At 36.8% G+C, this 18,784-nt stretch overlaps 1 protein-coding gene and 1 non-coding gene across 8 annotated transcripts in view; both read left to right on the forward strand.

Annotated features, from left to right (window-relative positions):
- The window catches only part of RFTN2 (raftlin family member 2), a 69,578-nt gene that overhangs the window by 17,816 nt on the left and 32,978 nt on the right, over positions 1-18,784 (forward strand). For all 7 annotated transcript variants that reach the window (XM_072961540.1, XM_072961543.1, XM_072961544.1 and 4 more), the window contains 3 exons: positions 11,543-11,726; positions 13,293-13,407; positions 17,060-17,339. In XM_072961540.1, coding sequence (XP_072817641.1) covers positions 11,543-11,726; positions 13,293-13,407; positions 17,060-17,339 — 579 coding nt within the window. The remainder of the gene's footprint in view (positions 1-11,542; positions 11,727-13,292; positions 13,408-17,059; positions 17,340-18,784) is intronic.
- TRNAG-ACC (transfer RNA glycine (anticodon ACC)) lies at positions 16,432-16,506 on the forward strand. The gene has a single exon. It is a non-coding gene; the product is annotated as a tRNA-Gly (tRNA).

Genomic DNA, 18,784 nt, shown 5'->3' on the forward strand with positions numbered 1-18,784 from the left:
AACAAACCTAATTATCTCCTCCCCTAAAAATAAAAAAATAAAACTAAAAAATCAATAAGAGATGAATAAAGGATCAGAAATAAGGGAAAGAAGGATAGATGGGAAGCAGGGAGAGAGGAAAGAAAGAAGGAAGGAAGGCCAGTCCAGCTAAATTTTCTTTATCTGTCAGAATCTAATAAGTTCTTGGGTATTTCCTCAGGCAGTCAAAAGATTTTCAAATGTAAAGTGCTATATATAGAAAGAAATTTATAATAAAAATGACTGAATTTACTCAAGCATCAACATAATAATCCCTGTCATGGTGCCTAGTCCAAATTCCTACCAGGTGAAAAAACTACATGAGGAGTTCTATTATGTTTGAAATGGTGAGATATTTTGGTTTAGAAAAATAAAAAACCTCACAATTTTAGATTATTGTGGGAGAGAAAGATCCCATTCTGACCTGAGGGAGTAGGGAATCTCTGATAATAGCATACAGTTGACCCACTTAAATAACTATTGATGTTGGGAGAAAATACATTTCTATTGGCAATCTGCATCATCTAGAGTTTTTTTCTTACATCTGGGTGGACATTTATTCATTCTTTGAACTAACACTTACTGAGCACCTACTGAGCTAAGAGTGAGGATATTGGAGATAAATAAAGCCTAGTCCTTGATGTCTATGAACCTGCATCCTAGTGAGCATCCTACCAGGGGGCCCTGATAAACACACATCCAGTTACAACCCATGTGCTCTACGCTGTGATACAGGCTATGCCAGAAGTATGAGGGTTAGCGAAGCAGAAGGAAGAGCACCTCCATCTGAGTGGTAGGACCCAAAAGACTCCTTAAAAGAAGTGCCACCTCATCCGAGGTCAAAGAATGAATGGAACTTAGACAAAGATTTGTATTCAGAATGTATAAAATACAACTGAAAATCAAAAAGGAAAAGACAAACAACCCAGTAGAAAAATGGTCAAGAAACTTGGACAAGTAGTTAGTAAAACAGGAAATCCAAACAGTTAATAGAGGTATGAAATGTGCTCAACCTCATTAGTAATCAGGAAAAATGCATGTTAAAACCACAGTAAGAAAACACTACAAATCATCCAAAACGGCTAAAATGTAAAAAGACTGCTAATCGCAGGTGTTGGTAAATTGGTACAGCCATTTGGGGGAAAAAATGCTTTGGCATCACCTAGTTAGCTGAAGACACGTATATCCTGTGGAAGAGTGTGCCTGTGCGTACCACGTGGACATACAAGAACGTTCATAGAAGGTTATTTGTAATAACCCAAAAGTGTGAACAACTCACAATCCAAGAACAAGAGACGGGAAAAATAAATTGTGGTATGCTCAGACAGTGCAAAACTATACTGCAGAAGTCAGCCAGCGTTTTCTGTAGAGGGCTGGATAGTAAATATCTCAGGCTTTTCAAGCCACGTGGTCTCTGTCACAACTACTCAACTCAGCCCATGTGGTGCCAACACGCCATATGCAACGAAACAGGCCCTGTGCTTTGCTGTCTCTGCTATGCTGCAATGAAAGCGAGCAAGCTACAACTACACAAGCTACACAGGGTGAATCTCACCAGCATAGTGTTCAGTGAAAGAAGACAGAAAAAAGTACATTCTTGTATGATTCCATTGACAGAAAGCTCCAAAAATTGGCAAAACTAAACTGTAGTGTTTGATTGCATTCTTGCATAGCAAACTAAAAACAGCAAGGAAGTGAGGCCCATAAAAATCAAGGTAGCGCACAGCAGGCGAGGGGGACTGTGATTGGAAAGGGTGGCATGGAAGGCTGCTGGAGTGCCCGCCACTTTCTAATTTTTGAATGGATGGTGATTACCAAATACTGGCAGTTTCAGGTATGTTTTTTGCATTTTTGGGTATGTTTCATTTCTACCCCCACAAAAGATTTTTTTAAAGGTTAAAAATAAGACTGAGTAGGAAGTAGGGGGAAGGCAAACAAGACTAAAAGACAAAATGTACAGACTCAGAAACAAGAGACAATTTGATGGTCTGTGTGGGAATTAGGAATAGAACAGAATAGGTGGAGAGAAACACATGAAGGAGGCAGCAAACCCAAGGCTGCAGGAGTTTTAAACAGTCATGGTGTGATCTTTCGCATATCTGCCTGTATTGGGGTTTGAGTGTATTTCAAAACTAGTTGTATTATTTCAATTAAAAATATGCTAGCGAGTGACTACAAAGATGGCAGATTTTACTGAAGACATAAAAGGTTACATAATTTGGATGTTGTTTATATAGTTGTTTATATTTCTAAGTAATTTAAAACATTTTGATAAGTAAACCCAATAACTCCTTTTAACATCCGTACATTAAATTGCTTAACAGTTTATAGTAGTCAAAAGCTTTCACCCAGCTTATGTCTGAATTTCACAGCTTCTGAATTAACAATGATGCAAATCAATGAAGTTTTACTTTCCTGTAGGCACTAGAATGTACTGGCTCTGGAGACATTCTCTCTGATTCGATCACAGACTTAACCACTCACTTACTGACAATTTGGGCAAGTTATCAAATGTCTCTCTGAATTTCCTCATCTGAGCATCATGGTAATATCTACCTTATGGAGTTTTGTACGATTAGGCACGTAAATCACTTCACATAGTGCCTGGCACAAAGTATGCACGTGGTATATGTTACTTATTTTTTTTCACTGTGTTTGCTAGATATAATATGGAGTTTGACCGTCTGTTCCCTTTTGAAAATATGGTAAAATTACTTGCCAGTGTTTGTACATGGTACTTTTGTCTGAGAAAATAATGTTTCATAAATAGTTCAAAAATACATACCAATCTTCAGAAGTAAATTGGTGGAAAGAACAGATATATGTCTTGGGCTATTTTCGGAGTTGCATCATCAGAGCAAAGCTTTTGGCATTGAACAAGTTCTTAGCTTTATGCTGGAATGTGACTTTTTCTGTTTAAAATTTTATCTTTGTGAAGCCTTTAAGCAAAGCACCATAACAAAGTCTATTATTGATACTTTATTTTAGAAACTGTGAGGATAAATGATAGAATGTTGCATAACCCTCAGCATGTTTCCATTTTAATCATAAAAATCCACCCCGCAAGTGTATAGTTTTCAAAGCAATTACAAAATACTTTCCTTCCTCAGTTCTTTACAAGACCCTTGTAAGGTATAATAAAGCTTTTGCAAATATGTAGCATCAACTGAACAGCAACCAACCACACCCATTAATGCTGTCAGCAGCACCATTTGTTCCTTCTCCCAAAGAACTGAGAAAGAACTCAGTTCTTTGGTGGTTGGGGAGCTCAGAAGAGCGAGATGGCTTGCAGCTGCTGCTAACTGCCTGTGCTGTTCAAATTCTAGCCAAAACAACCACACCTCCCCCATGATTTCCTGTGTTTAAAAAGTAATAAGAGTCTCTGATATTACTGCCCCAGTGTAAGGACACCGAATCAAAGGCTTGGCTTCAAACACTGAGCCCATGGTGGAGACAACAGTCATTCCCTCTGGAGGGCAGTGACGATAATCCCTCTCTGCATGCAGAGCACTCCCTCGCTCACATCTCTCAGCTGACTCAGGCTTCCAGTCTCTTTCAGCACAGTTTAAAATATTACTTAAAATCAAGGGGATTACAAGAAGAGACTTTCTAAACAATGTTTATTTCTCTTTTCCTTGCTCCTGGGTTTACCTTTCTTGAATGATGCTGGCATGTTTAATGTCCCAAAGTAGGATAAGAAGCCCTCCCCTGTCACCATCATCCCCACTAGTGAAGAAGAATTGAATCACTTTCTGTGTCCTGGGATGCCCAGCACTGTCTAAGATGGTCTAGGTGGCCTGGCCTGGACCTGGGCAGGCTCTGGGCTACAGAAGCCCTGGGTTGACCAGAACAGAAGCTGCAAACCAACAAGGCATGGGCTGTATTCAGCCTTTAGACAGGTCACACTTGATGTGTAGAGTGTTAAGATATTTGAATTAACTATCACTTTTTAAAATTGGGAGATATTGCATAAGAATCTGGATTTGGGAGTTTTCTTAAAAATTAGAAGATCCGTTACATCAGGCCCACATGCCCACACAGCAGCACTGGGCCAGGGCTGCTGCACTCTTGGATGAGGTTTTGAGTCTTCTGCAAGTCCCTCCTCCAGCATAGCCCCCTTGCCTTGTTTTATCAGCCTGGTACCTTTGACGCTTGAGTCCAGGACTCAGTGTAGTAGATCAGTGTGAGTTAGGGGCCCTGAGTTGGGGACACCTAATCTACAATGTGAGTTAGGGACCCAAGATCTAGAGCGTGAGTTAGAGGCCTCTGACATAGAATTCTAAAGGTGGGGAGCCAGGCCAGGCTTTTGGAATAAATCCAGATCTCTACAGTGATCTTCCTGGAGATTTTTTAAGCCAACAATGACTTATCTCTGAGGACAGCTTCATTCGAAACTATCTTTTCTGAGCTGGGCCAGCAACAGGCGGGCACATCATGTCTGAGTGTTTACTTTGTACAGGCCCTGGTCTCGTGTTTTACAGTTAATATCAAAGCAACACTACGAAGTTAATACTATTATTTGTCCCTGTCTCAGAAGGCAAAGTAACTTGTTCCAGATCTAGTAAATGGCATGATTTGAGCCAAGAAGATTTGCTTCCAGACCCTAATGCTCTTAGTGAGAAGAGTGCACTGCCTCTCTTTCCACAGGGGAGGCCCTAATTCAACAAAGCAACCAACAGTTGTATAGCAAATGCTACGTGCCAGGTGCTTTATAATTTATAAATTTATTTACAACCCTATAGGGTAAACTCTGTTGTTATTATTCTCACCCTGCATATGAAGAAACTGAGGCGCATGCATGCAAAATACCTTGCCAGGCTAGTAAGTGGCAGAGCTGGGATTTGCATCCAAGCCTCCTGGTCCTATTCTCTAAACTGCTGCTCCATGAGCACCCTGGAGCTCTGTCTATTGAATATGTTAATGTTACAACCAATTTTTCATTCAGTCGGTCCTTTAGTAAGTATTTTGAAGCACTTAACCATAATTATCATGTCTATGCTGAATGCCATTTATCCAAAGACACAGACCTCCAGACAGAAGAACATGCACACTTGAGACAGTTGAATAATTAGTATAAAGCACTGGGCCCAAAATGACATGATCTTTACAAAAACTTAGGTTAAGATAGGCTTATTAGTATTGATCTACAATTTTTTTCTTCCTTTATAACTTTCCTGGATTTCTCAGTTAGTGATTCTTCCCAAAACTTGTGTGTGTGTGTGTGTGTGTCTTTTGTGCATTAACATTTCTTTCGCGCTGAAACTTAAGACAATAACCTTACTTTCTTGAGAGTGCAAGAAGATTTTTTTGACATCACCTGAGAACAAGTTGCTCCTTAGAAATAAATGCATTCTCCACCTGAACAGGAACCTCTTTAAGCACCAGTGTTCTTCTGCTACAGCTGTCTTCTTGGTGATTGCTGTTAAGTGTTGCATATCACTGCCTTTGTTCTGAAACAATAGAATGGAGGGGATGATTTCATTGTCTTTATCACCTGGGCCACTGACACGTGAAAAGCCGTTTAAGGGACCTCAATCTGTAAAGTTTTTACAGTTCTTTTATCTGGCTTTATAATTCATTTTATTCCCTCTGATGTCATCTGTTCCCCTTGCTACCATCACTGCGTCCTTGCTACTTCCATCCCCGTAGGGTCTCCAAGCCTCTACCAAATAACTTGGCTTTGGATGTGAGATGCTTTTAAGTTGTACACACAAACACAGAATTAAATAACATTGAATCTCTTAGAAAGCTGTGCCCTTTTCAGTTCTTTTTAAGCCTTCCAATCAGTTTGCAGTTACTAAGTCTTTAACATCTCTCTAATGGCTAATTCTCCCTTTCAACAAAGAGAGAGCAGAGTTGTGGCTCAGAGTCTTTGGCAGATAATGGTATCCAGCTAGAATCTGATGAGTGTTCTCTTTTTGTTGTATACATTTGTAGGTAACTTTCTACTTATGGTTTATGAGTCTGTTTTATGGTTATATAAGAGATATAAATTCTTTTTGAAATGAATTTAAGTTTAGGATGAAAAATTAAAAGGAAAAATATAATGATACAGAAGTCCAGGTGGTATTCAAAGGTGAAAAAAATTGTGTAACTGTGCTCAATGACTTAGTTTGGAACATTTCACCCTAGTCCAATGGCTGCTTGGTAGAGAGGGAGTTGGGGGGTATAGCTCCATGCCTCTCTTATGGAAAAAGTGGATGGGCTTTGTGAGAACTTTTTTTGTAAGCTGAGGGGTATTTTGAGTACTAGATTTTTGAGGTTGCTAGCAGTCTGTTTCCCACTTTGGTGGGACAAAAATCTCTCTCACCTCTAATTTTTGGCCATATTTCTTTGCCATACATATATTTAGAGAACTGAGCTCTTCAGAGTCCTGTTTGGCCCTGCCCCTCTGCAGTTCAGAGGAATCCTCCTCTGTGTACCTGCCTCCTCCATTGCTCAGTTAGTGTCACACCTGCCAACCTCTCCTCTGTGACAGCCCTTTAGATATATCCACATGACATCCTGTTCCTCATTTGTTTGGCACATGGATAAGGACATCTGGCAGGGTCTTCAGACTTCTCGCTCTCCTGAACACTTTCTCTGGAACATACTCCAGCTTGAAACTGCCTGTCTCTAATTTGGCCCTTAAATTGAACACAATCCACTTGTTCATTCTACCAATATTCATTGAACCTTGATGTGGTAGGCACTGTTCTAGGTATAGAAATATAGTGATGAACCCTGCCTTCTCAGAGCTTTCATTCAGGTGAGGGAGGAAGATATTAAACAAGATAGGCAGGTGAACGTTAGTATATTCTGATATTATTTAGATAGGGATGCATGTGAAAAAGAAAAAAATAAGCAGGGAGTATGCCAGAGATGGTCTGTTCAGCACAGAATTCCGTAAGCCCCCTTCCTACTGCCCATAATCACATCAGATAAACTCCTAATGTGTAATGAGTCTGTGGTCAGATGAAGACTCCAGGGTTTCCACCTTTCCCCCACCAAATGAACATATATTAAATCAGATTTCTCTCATTGTGAGCTTTAGACTTAAGGAAAGAACTAAGAATTTATTCCTGTTAGATGTTTGTTTTAATTGAGGGCATCTATACCACCAAACCAATAGTTCTTCAGATTCTTATCCTCTTAGCCAATGTCTTTGCAATCACTTCTTTGCTATATAATTTACCATTTTCCATTGACTCCAAGACACTATTGATTGTAAAACACACCATTACTTTATGTACCAATTAGGAAAAAATGCACATATTAAAAAATTAAACTATGACTATTTCCTTATCACTTAGTAATTTTATTTTTTACCAGTGGCGAAAGCTCTTTTAGACATTTTTAAACATAAATTTTTCCTTCTGTCTTTCTCTTACACATATAAGAAAGGAAAGCTAAGTGAAATAAAGATATTCCTAAAACTTCTTCATACTCAGGACCCAATTCTTCTGAATCAAGAATGAACTAAGAATCCTCATGCCCCCATTTTTCCACTTAGTTTTGTCTCCTCTGAGCTGTCAAGAGTATTGGCAATGCCACATTTCTTAAAAGAGTGCTAGAGCTTTCTCCCAAGTACCTAACACCCATTCTACAAGTTTGAGAGTGGGGCTTTCTTGATATTGCCAGAAATTACCAAATGGAAAGTTTGCAGGCAACAACCTGACTCATATTTTTTTATGCAAATGATCCTTAAGTGGTTTGTTGACTGACACCTCAAGCACTCTGAATTATCTAGTCATACCGTTTGGAAAAATAACCAGCTTCATGCTATAATTATCACCTGGCCTTCAGTAATGGTAAAGGGAAAATTTCCAAGCCAAGGCACATTCCTTATTCTTGTATTAAATTTAACAATTTACAAAGACATGCTTTCACAAAAATAAAATGTTCATCTCCACTCATAAATTTCTCAAGATATCAGCTATAATCTATATACTTCTGTGTTTTACTTTTGTCAAGTAAGTAGTATTTTTTCAATAAGCTTTGAATTTTCTTACAACTTGATGTCCACTGATGGATAAATGGATAAACAAAGTGTGGAATATACATACAATGGAATCTTATTCAGTCTTAAAAAAGAAGGAAATCCTGTCACATGCTACAACATGAGTGAATTGTGAGGACATTATAATAAGTGAAATAAGCCAGACACAAAAAGACAAATATTGTATGATTCTACTTAGATGAAGTATCTAAAGTAGTCAAACTCATTTAATGGGTATAGAGTTTCAATTTTGCATGATGAAACATTCTGGAGGTCTATCGCACAACAATGTGAATATACTTAACACTACTGAACTGTACACTTAAAAATGATTATGAGGGGGAGGGCATAGCTTAGTGGTAAAGTGCATGCTTAGCAATCACGGGGTTCTGGGTTCAATCCCCAGTACCTTATTATTATTATTAATAAATAAGATAAACCTAATTTCCTCCTCCCCCCCCAAAAATGGTTATGATAGTAAAATTTGTTGTTTTTAACACAATTAAAATAAATATATATTATGTATATGAATAGGTACATGTGTAATATATATTATCTTTGACATACAATGTTTCTATTGTGGTAAAATATACATAACATAAAATTTATTGTACCAACCATTTAACCATCTTAACCATTTTAAGTGGCATTAAGTACACATACATTGTTGTGTAACCATGACCACCATCCATCTCCAGATAATAGACAATCTCTAACGATGGAGGTGGTATGATAGAACTAAAATAGTCTAGCAATATTAATTACTAACTGCTGAGCATCTAATAATAATACAGAATAACTGAAATATTTTCAAATATTCTATGTTTAATGACAACTTAAGTGCCTCTTTGAGCTCATTAAGTGCCTTTTCTGAATTGGCTCCTGCACTGCTCTGCTGTCTAGGATGGTGGCAGGATCACCGAGAGTAAGCAGAGCATCAGGCTGCCTAAATCACTCTGAACTCTTAACTCAGGGCTACAGGAAAGCGGACTTTTCCCAACACTGAGTTCTTGATTTCTGGGATTTCCTTCCAAGCAATTATGCCAGAGTAGACCAGATAAGACCGCATAGGACCTAATGGTGACTCCAACCAAACCAGTGACAGTAGCAAGGCAGGATCCAGAGATCTGCTAAGTCCACAAGCTCATTCCTTGTCTGCAGTGCAGTCCTGTCCCAAATTCCTCTCCAAACTTCACTCCAAGGTAGAGGTAATTACACCCAGTGTAGCTCCATCTCTCATTACTTTTTACCTCAATGGCAATGTGTTTTTTTCTCCCCAAAGTATCATTAACTTAAGGAACATAAAGTACAGCCTGAAGCTAGAGTCTCCTGAAGTGAATACGACCTTCCTCACAGTGTTCTTGACCACCCTCACTTCTGTGATCAGAAGAGTCACTGTCCCACAGATCTCCCTGTGTGGTCTCTCTCTGTTGTGTCTCTCTCTCACAAGCCATGGAATAACCTAGAATAAGTGCAGCTGTTCCTGAATTTACTAACCTTTTTACATTTATACTAGCTAATCTTGATAGCTTTTCCTCTTTTATGCAGTAATTTTGCCTCTTTGTTCCCCTTATGGACAATTATTTCCAACTTAACATAGTGACCTAAGGAAAATGCTAGGCATAGAAAGAGAAGATAGGTTCCTGGCCCTTAAGGAATTCTCAGTCTGACAGCAGAGACAAACACACATACAAGGAACTGTAATACAGTCTGACAAGGGGACTAGGAGGAAACACACATAGCACAGAGGAAGGAGTGGTTAACTGGCCTGGGAGCAGGAAGGGAAACAAAGACCCTGTGGCATGAAACAGTGTGCCAGCTTCAGGAACTCTGGGAGCTCAGTCCTGCCCCAGCAAGACACACAAGTAAAAGGATGACAAGAGCAAAGGCTGAATAAGTAGACAGAGGCCAGACTACGAAGGTTCTTCTGTAACATGCTAAGCATTTCCACTTTCTACAATAAGCAATGAGATCCATTAGAAGGCCAAAATTTTCTTTAAAATTTTATAGGATTCATATATAGTTCTAAAAATGAGTTTAGGCTATGTTTCATTCCTTAGTCTTAACAGTTTATTCTATTTTACAATTTTTTAGTTTCTTTGTTTGGGAATCAGGGTTGGTAGTTAAAATACTTAAAAAAATAAACAAAACCAGATGAATCACAGAGTGATTGCTACACAACCAGGCAGAACTGCGTTGTTCTGCAATGAAACCCAGCTGTTTCTTCCAAGTCCAGGATCATTCTCTTTTTTTTCATTCCTATTTGTCATGATGAAAATATACTACAAGTAGACTAGTTTAAATCCAAGAGGATGAAAATTTGAGTAAATGGATTCATCCTCATTTATACAACTTTTCTTTCAGTACTTTATTTTCATTTAAGAAGTTGGCATGAGCTCACATGAATCCACATAGTGGATTTCTGTTCTATCACATGGAATATTAATGTTAAGAGGAGCTGAGGATTTCCTCTGACCCGTCTTCCTTGTCTGCTTCTTAACCTCCTTCCTGCGGTCAGGCAGTTAGCAGCAGCTCTTTGCTCTGACAGCACTGACCACGCTGACAGAAGGCCAACAGCCAGCACTGCCCATGCCTGGAGTTAATTTCATATGTTTTCTTACTCAAGAGATAACCAAACTGCAGGTCTATTTCTAGATATTAATTCTTGGTTGTCTTCCAGAAAATGAGAAATATTGTTATAGAAAGTAAGGTTGTTTTTTTAATTATTAATTTAAACTACTGGAACCTTAAGAACCAAAGAACACATCCGTTTCCCTTTTACTAAAAGCTGTACAGATGGCACTATTCTATAGTTTCTGCAAATATGCCTTTCTTCAGAGGGATGCTCAACAGCATATCAATTTTGCATTTAAATTTTCTCTACATTTAGAATTTTTTCTTACTAAAAAGAACTTCTGGACCTTTACTTTTTCAATTTCTGTACTCAAGTATTTATATAAGTGCTGTAAAAAAAGAATCATTTTTATTCTCCCAGAGAAACTTAAAATACTGTTTTTGAAATGTAATTGGAAAGAAGAAAAGCACTTGACAATTCTTGCTTAACAAGTACTATTTCTCCCGTTTTTAATTTTTAGATTTGTATGAACATCATTCTTAAGAAATTATGCATCTCATGTTGTTCAGAATCATTAAAACAATTAGCTCTTCAACATAATATTATTTCTCTTATGTATGTCTTCAATATCTATTAATGGAAATATCATCACTCAAATGAAATCCTAAAAAATAAAGCTGTCTTAATTGAAAATATATATATAAGGCCTTGTATTTCTACTTTAAAACATATTGATAATACTATCTATCGACCAGCTCCCAAAGTTACTTTTGCTTTTTCCTGAAATTAATCTAGAAAATATATAACACATGTTAGTGTAACTTTATTTGAGAGTAAATCATATGGATATGTTTCCTATTCATTAGTTTTATCACACATAGATAGAAATAATGTATAACTCAACTCTATGAATGTGTAAATTTCTCTTTGCATTTTAGTGTGCACACATGAATGTGCAATTCTCTTTGCAGCTTCACCGAACCCAGAAGTCATCAAGATAAATTCAATTCCAGATATCGTAACAAAAGTGGAAGACTACTATCTTAGAGGATATATTGTTGGGGCTATTCATCCTGTTATACAACCCGTGGGGCAGCAAAAACACCTACCTGCAAGTTACCTATACAGGGTGGTGCTGTCGCGCTTGAAGTTAAGGTAAGCCTGGTGCTCAAGAAAACTGTCATACTAAGAGGCTGTTGAGAGTGACAGTTTTCTTTGGCTAAAAGAAAAGAAAGCTTGAACAAAGTAATGACAAATAAAGGAAAATTAGGGGTTTTGGTTTGAGGCATATTTCCCAGCAGTTGAACCTGGATTGAGAGAAGGAAACTTAAATCTCCTTCTTTAAAACTCCTCATAGATTTTAGCCCCTTGCAGACAACACAGGTCCTGCACAAGAATGTCAGGGAACAAAGAGAAAGGGAAATAGACTCAAGAAGCACCTGGAAGCTCCCGTAGCAACTTCAGCAGATGAAGGAGTAGCCATTAGCAGCATTCTTCCTGTCCTATAACTGGGCTAAAAGAGCTGACCGGACCAATGACGACCACTTTCACTGAGCATTTTTTTTAACCGTCCAATATTATTTTATTAATAATGGCAACAGAAACAATCTCTACCTTCTAAAACTTTTGCAGCAGAAAGGCCTACGTGCCAAGATCTCACAAACTAGATAGACCTCTTGTCAGCTGTTTCCAAAAAACAGAATGTAAAAGCCACTCATTTTAGTTTTTTTTTTTAACTTTTTAAAATAGCTGCTTTTCCAAACAATACTGCAAACATCTTTGCCAGCTTAGCTTGTACGTTTGATAGTATTCAAAATACTGCTGCTCCTTCCAATGAAGAATGAAAATAACCAGACCAATGTCTTCGATTAACACATTAATTTTTTTTTTTACACAACTCTTCAACTATATCAAAATCATCTCAAAGACCAGGGTAAGAACTGTGTTTTCTGTTTATAGCCACGGACTAGTTAATAATCAATCACTTTCACTATGAAAGGGCCAAGCAGAGAAGGAAAAATGAAATAAGAGGAAAAGTGTGAAAACAGGAAAACTGAAAAAAAGTAAAAGGGCTTTAAGAAAATCCCAGATGTGTTTTTAAGGGACCCACTTACACATGTGTTAGAGGGTGTGTTCAGCTCTCAGCTTTCACCAAGACACGGAGCCTCGTCAGATATGTACCCCTCCAAGCATTGCTAAGTAAGTATGTCATTTATCACACAGCAGCAACACGTATGTTCGAATTACAAATCTTATAAACCGTAGATAAATTATTTTTTTTCTTTTAGCACTACTTCAGATAGATTTATCAGTGCCCTGCCAAGGCTAAGAATAGGCAAGTGGTGAAAATCAGAAAAGAAGAAAATGGAAAAAGACAGGACAGTATTTATCTGCACTTAAATAGGATTTTCACTTGTGCTTTTGTACAATAATGAGGTATAACAGTGATCTAAAATCATTTCTCTTAACTTTTGTCAGAACAACAGACATGAAGCTTTTCTTCCATATTAAATTAGAAATTAAAGTAATAGAGGTTTAAATTAATAGAAGTTACTATGTTTTTCCAATAGTTTTACATAAGCAGACAACCATTAGGGTTGAAGTAACAAAGAAAAAGGATTGCCTTGACTTTATTTGTGAGTTGCTCACTCATTTTCACATGAGCATATTAGCTGAAAATCAGCAGTTGGCTTCCAACCATGAACATATTCTCTGTTACAGCACGAAGCATTCGACAGCACCCAGTGGACAAAGACGCCCAAGGCTTGTGATTGAGGAATGTCCTCTAACTTATGAGACACAAACAAATGACGTAGCAAAAGAACTGATAGAAAAGGTACTAAAAGTATACATTTTTTTCATGGGATATTGAGAGATATTTGGTATTTCTTCTTCATCAATTTCCTTTCTTATTTTAAAAAGAACAGGAAAATGATAGGTGACTTAGTCTACCAGAATTTAAAACATATTGAAGCACATGTACCAAATCATAGAGTTAAAAACAGAAATGCAGGCCAGTGAAACAGAACGGAAATGCCAGAAATAAATTTATACACATAAAAGAAGTTTCATAACAAACCTGATGAAATAAAATAAGGGAACAACCATTACTCAGTAAGTGCTGCTGGGAAAATGGGCAATTGTTCTGTAGAAAATAGATTCTGCACACTTCACATGGGATGAAGAGAAAAGTTTTTCAAGTATAAAAAATCCTAAAGAAAATGAAAGAGTGGACATATTTAATTATAAACAGATTGAGGAATTTGAGTATATAAACATGTTATTTACTAGGAAAAAATAGAATCAAGGCAGGGTGAAATCCACAACAAATGTGTCCTATGGAAGCTTCATTTTCAGAATATACAGGAAATGAATGCATGAAAGTATGTTCAATCTTGAATAGACAGAATCTATGGACAGAGAGTACAAAAAGAAACACAAATAATAAAGAGACATTCAGCAAAAAGTTCAACCCAACTAATAATTTTTAATATAAATCAAAACTGAATTAATTTCTCACCAGTGTTAACTGAGAAATTAAATTGAAAATATTAAATCCAGTGTTGGAAAGACCTTTAAAGAAACATGCATATACTGTAATTAGCATTGTAATAAATTAGTATAGTGTTTCTGAATACTAATTTGGTAATAAAAGTCATAAGTCTTGTTTTATTTTGTGACCCAGTAATTTCCTCTTTATGAATCTACTCCAAGAAATTAATTGAAAAGGGAAAAGTCATGTTTATGCAGATATTTTAATCAACAGTAAACAGGGGCCAAATTCTCAACAATTGGGAAACTGAGGAGGCAATCTTATATCAAATATGATAGAATATTTTATGCTCATTAAAAATGACAATTATATTGACTGTTGAGAGAAAAAAGTCCATACAATATAACTTAATTGAACCTTAAATGAAACACTGAGCGCCAAATATATATTGATTAAAACCAAGAAAAAAGCTGTACATTCATAAGTATTCTAAATTGATGAGATATTATGGTGAAAATTTTTTTTAACTTTAGTTGCATTGACATATGTGTAAGGTCTAAATGAATACAGCCTAAAAGCTAAGCCGTCTCCTTTCAAGTAAGCAACTATGAAATTTGTTCACTGTTTCTATTGTTCCCAAGCTCTAAATAACCCGTGTGTGTAAGATTATCTGTGGTTTGTGTGTAGCCAGTTATAGCTGCTAATGGTATTTGCCACTTAAATATAAAGTCACCATTCAGTAAGATTTTTCAGAAACAGTCTTTGAGACTGGATTTTTATAAACAAGGTGTACACACTATTTACTACTACTATTCTGGGAAATTTCTTTTTTTTTTTCTGGGAATAAATGCACTCCAGAAACAAAAAGTAACTACTAATTTAGTCTTAATAGATCATCATCAGAGCCCTTGTTTTGCATTTGACTTCCTGGACTGAGTAAAAGATCTGTTTAAACAGGAAAGTACTGTTATTTCAGCAATTAGAGTAATGGGGTTATTTCATGAAGAGAAGAGCTTCAGGAAACATAGCACATGAAATGTGTGGACGTTGCCTCGTTTATGAACAAGAACAATAGATGAGTGCCAAGTAGTATTCTTGAATGACTGCTTTATATAAAAAGTTGATTGTTGAACAGCTAGGTTTTAAGTCATTATAACATTATGTCAATGTTTGCTCTTTTAAAATTAGATTTGCAAGTGTTTTCCCCAGGATTTGTAAATAAAAATAACATGAAACTGTATAGCACAGGGAACTATAGTCAATATAGTAACCTATAATGAAAAAGAATGTGAAAATGAATACATGTATGTATAGGTGTGACTGAAACATTATGCTGCACACCAGAAGTTGACACAACACTGTAAACTGACTATACTTTAATTTAAAAAACATTAAAAATATCAATCTTCCAACTTAAAAAACGTAAAAGACAATAATACTTTATACGTTACCAGACTTTCCCAGATAATACTTTTCAGTAATAGAGAAAACCTTCTTTTTCACCAAAATCAACGAATAAGACCTAGAGAAAGCACTGACAATAAATTGACCAGTTTCCACTTGCCTCCTTACCACCTCCTTCTCCTCTTCTGGGACACCTGACATAAAGGACAATTTATGGCTATTTTTGAGGCTTCTTGCAGTGCACAATCTTAATGTGGTCATTTATAGGCATAAGTGATACTGTGTCAGCAGTGTTTGTCCTAGCCTCACATACCCACACCCTCTGGTCCTCAGAATTCTCCTCCTCATCCACTGGAGCTGAGTTACAGTCGCCTCCTTTGATTGGACATTACTATCTGGTTTTGTCCCACTTCTTCCTGGCCTTTTTCATTCTATTTCTGACTACAGATGTTTGCACTTGCAACTTCCATCATAACTCTTTCTCCCCCTCGCAGGTAATATTTAAAACATTTAATTTAAATGTTTAAAACAGTGACCATATAAAAGATGTTGCTATTTCTTCCTTTTAACCTATTTAACAAGTACTTATAGAGCACATATAGGTACAAAACATTACAATACAAAAATGAGTAAGACAGAGTGCCTTCCCTCAAAAGAACTGCCAATTGAGAAAAGACATGGAAACAAAAAGAACGAAGAAATGACACAAAAGCAGAGAAAGAGAAAAGTGATGATAGGAAAATAGCCACTCTTTAGGTCACTAATGATTTCACTGGCATTATGTCATGTGCTTCTGAATCCTATTCTTTAACTGATAGAATTGAATCTAATCATGTGTATTTAGATCAGAAAGGAGACAATAGTGTCAAGAGATAAACAGATCAGAAAGCTTCTTAGGAGTGCTAATATGAATTGGGCTTACGCATTACATGTACACATTTGTCAAGAATTAATCATTTGTGGGGAGGGTATATTGCTCAGTGGTAGAGTGCATGCTTACCATGCACGAGGTCCTGGGTTCGATCCCCAGTACCTCCATTAAAACAAATAAACAAACTCAATTCCCCCCCAAAAAACAAATAATATAGATCATTAAAAAATTAGTAATTAGTCTTTTTAGCATTTTTCTTTATCCACATCAAGCAAACAAGGCTGTATGTTTTTTGTTTTTAAATTAATATCTTCTTTATTTCAATTAAAATGTATTTGGTAATGCTATTTTTGAGTATTTCTTGGAATAGTTTTAAATTTTTCTCCAAGTCAAAAAACCATTATCAACAGAGCTGCAAAATCATGCTATAGAATTATTAGTTCTTCCCAAATAGTAACCTTTCAGAGAAAATATGATTCCTGTTTTCATAATTTCTAAAGTGTATTGATTCTATTTGAAGTAATCACGATAATAGTGTGACATGGTTTTAGGAGTGGTGCCATATTAGAAGTTATTCATTTGTTTATGAATGGGAGTTTAATTACTGGTCAGTTTACTCCTTCTCTAATGAATTTCCTTAAGGAGCCTAAAGGTTAATTGAAAAAGCAATCAATGCAAACAAAGTTTACATTTTGTTCTACATCTCTTTTTAAACCTCAGATTAACGCAGATGCTAAAAGAGGAATGAAATTTGTTGGATTCATATCACAGCATTATCCACCACTTAAGTTCTGCAACGGAACCAACCAGGATGGAGATGCAGAATTGACACTACACCTGAGACACAGTTCAGAGGAAAACTATAAGAGCTGGAATGAGGGGACGTTAAGTGGACAGTCATCTGAAAGTGGCATTGAGGAAGAACTCCATCATGAAAGTGGACAGTGTCAAATGGAACGAGATGGCAGCCCCAGTTTCTCTAAATCAAGGAAGGGAGAAGGTAATAGTCCAGATGAGTAGAAATAGGATGTGTGTTAGTTGACATTTAGCAAACATAAGTTTTTGAAGGGGTTTTTTGGGTTTTGGTTTTTTACAAATATGAGGCAAAGTAAACCTCCAAACATTCAAGTGGTAGAGCGTGTGCTTAGCATGTACCAGGTCCTGGGTTCAATCCCTAGTACCTCTTCTAAAAGTAAATAAATAGATAAATAACCTAACTACCTCTCCCCAAACAAATAAATACATAAAAAGCCTCTAAAGATTATAAAGACTGAATAAACTAATATAAACTTGTCTTGATTTTTTTTTTAATTATTACCACTGGAAATAAGGTCGGGCAGTTTTTCAAACAGTTGTCCCTGGCATGGCCATACAATGCCATCCACATAATGAAACTTCGTGTTGACAGTTGGTTTCCATTTAGTCATACACCAGTTCCTCTGTAAATTGGAGGCTGTGCGTGTGTACGAAAAAAGTGATTATGTAAAGAAAGCTGTTCTGATTTATGTTTTGCTCTATAAATAGTGTGTGAGAATTTTAGTTTTGGCCTTTCCCATTTCATGGATGATTTTCACCTTTGAAGTTAATTGGCTTTCTTTGATTGTCAGTTAGACTATGAAAATGCACATCATGATGAAACAATTAATATAACAATAGTGCCTGCATCCTTAAATAACTTTAAACAATAGTTTTATTCTTCTTTGCCAACTAGCAAATCTTCCCAAGAAATTGGGAGTATTTTTTAATGTATTTTGGGCTTTTTAAGTTTTCTGATATCTTTAAGGGCATTCTTTAAAAAGCACTAATAGAGAAAAATCAAAGACTATGTACGCCTTAGAGTTAAGAGTCTGGAGTCAGACTACTTTGATGAATTCTTTACAGAAAGGATGCTTGTGAGAAGTTGACACGAGATGTCTGCAAAGTGCTTAGCCTAGTCCCTGGCACAGAATAAAGTCTGTATTAAGTTAGCTACTATTAACTGGTCCTTTGATCAGTGTTGGTGCTTAGGCCACACACACTGGTGGGGTCGGCTTTCTGGGTTGGGGTGACTTTCCTCAATATTCACACAAGACAGAGACCCACTGGGCCACAGTCAACACAACCGCCTAAAGAAAGAACCCAGAGAATTTCCCAACTTATCCTCTCATCACCTCACCACCAAATCCAATGTGCTACTTAATTTAATCAGCAGTCTTTAGATTCTGCTTTCTGTTTAGTTTATTTTAAAATTCTGTACTTTTTAATAACATTTCTGTGGCAGTGGTTGGTTCTTAACTTTGGGTGCAGGGGAAGTAAGAACAATAATAGTGGGGGCTGGGCGAAGACACATACAAAAGACCTCTTGAAGAATCTGGTGCAGTTCATGGAGGCTCAACCCAGAAAAATGCACATAACACGCACATCCCTAGCACTTCTGTCTGTGATACAAGCGGTGTTACTCTTCCT

Source organism: Vicugna pacos, chromosome 5 (genome assembly GCF_048564905.1).
Source record: "Vicugna pacos chromosome 5, VicPac4, whole genome shotgun sequence".
NCBI lineage: Eukaryota > Metazoa > Chordata > Mammalia > Artiodactyla > Camelidae > Vicugna > Vicugna pacos.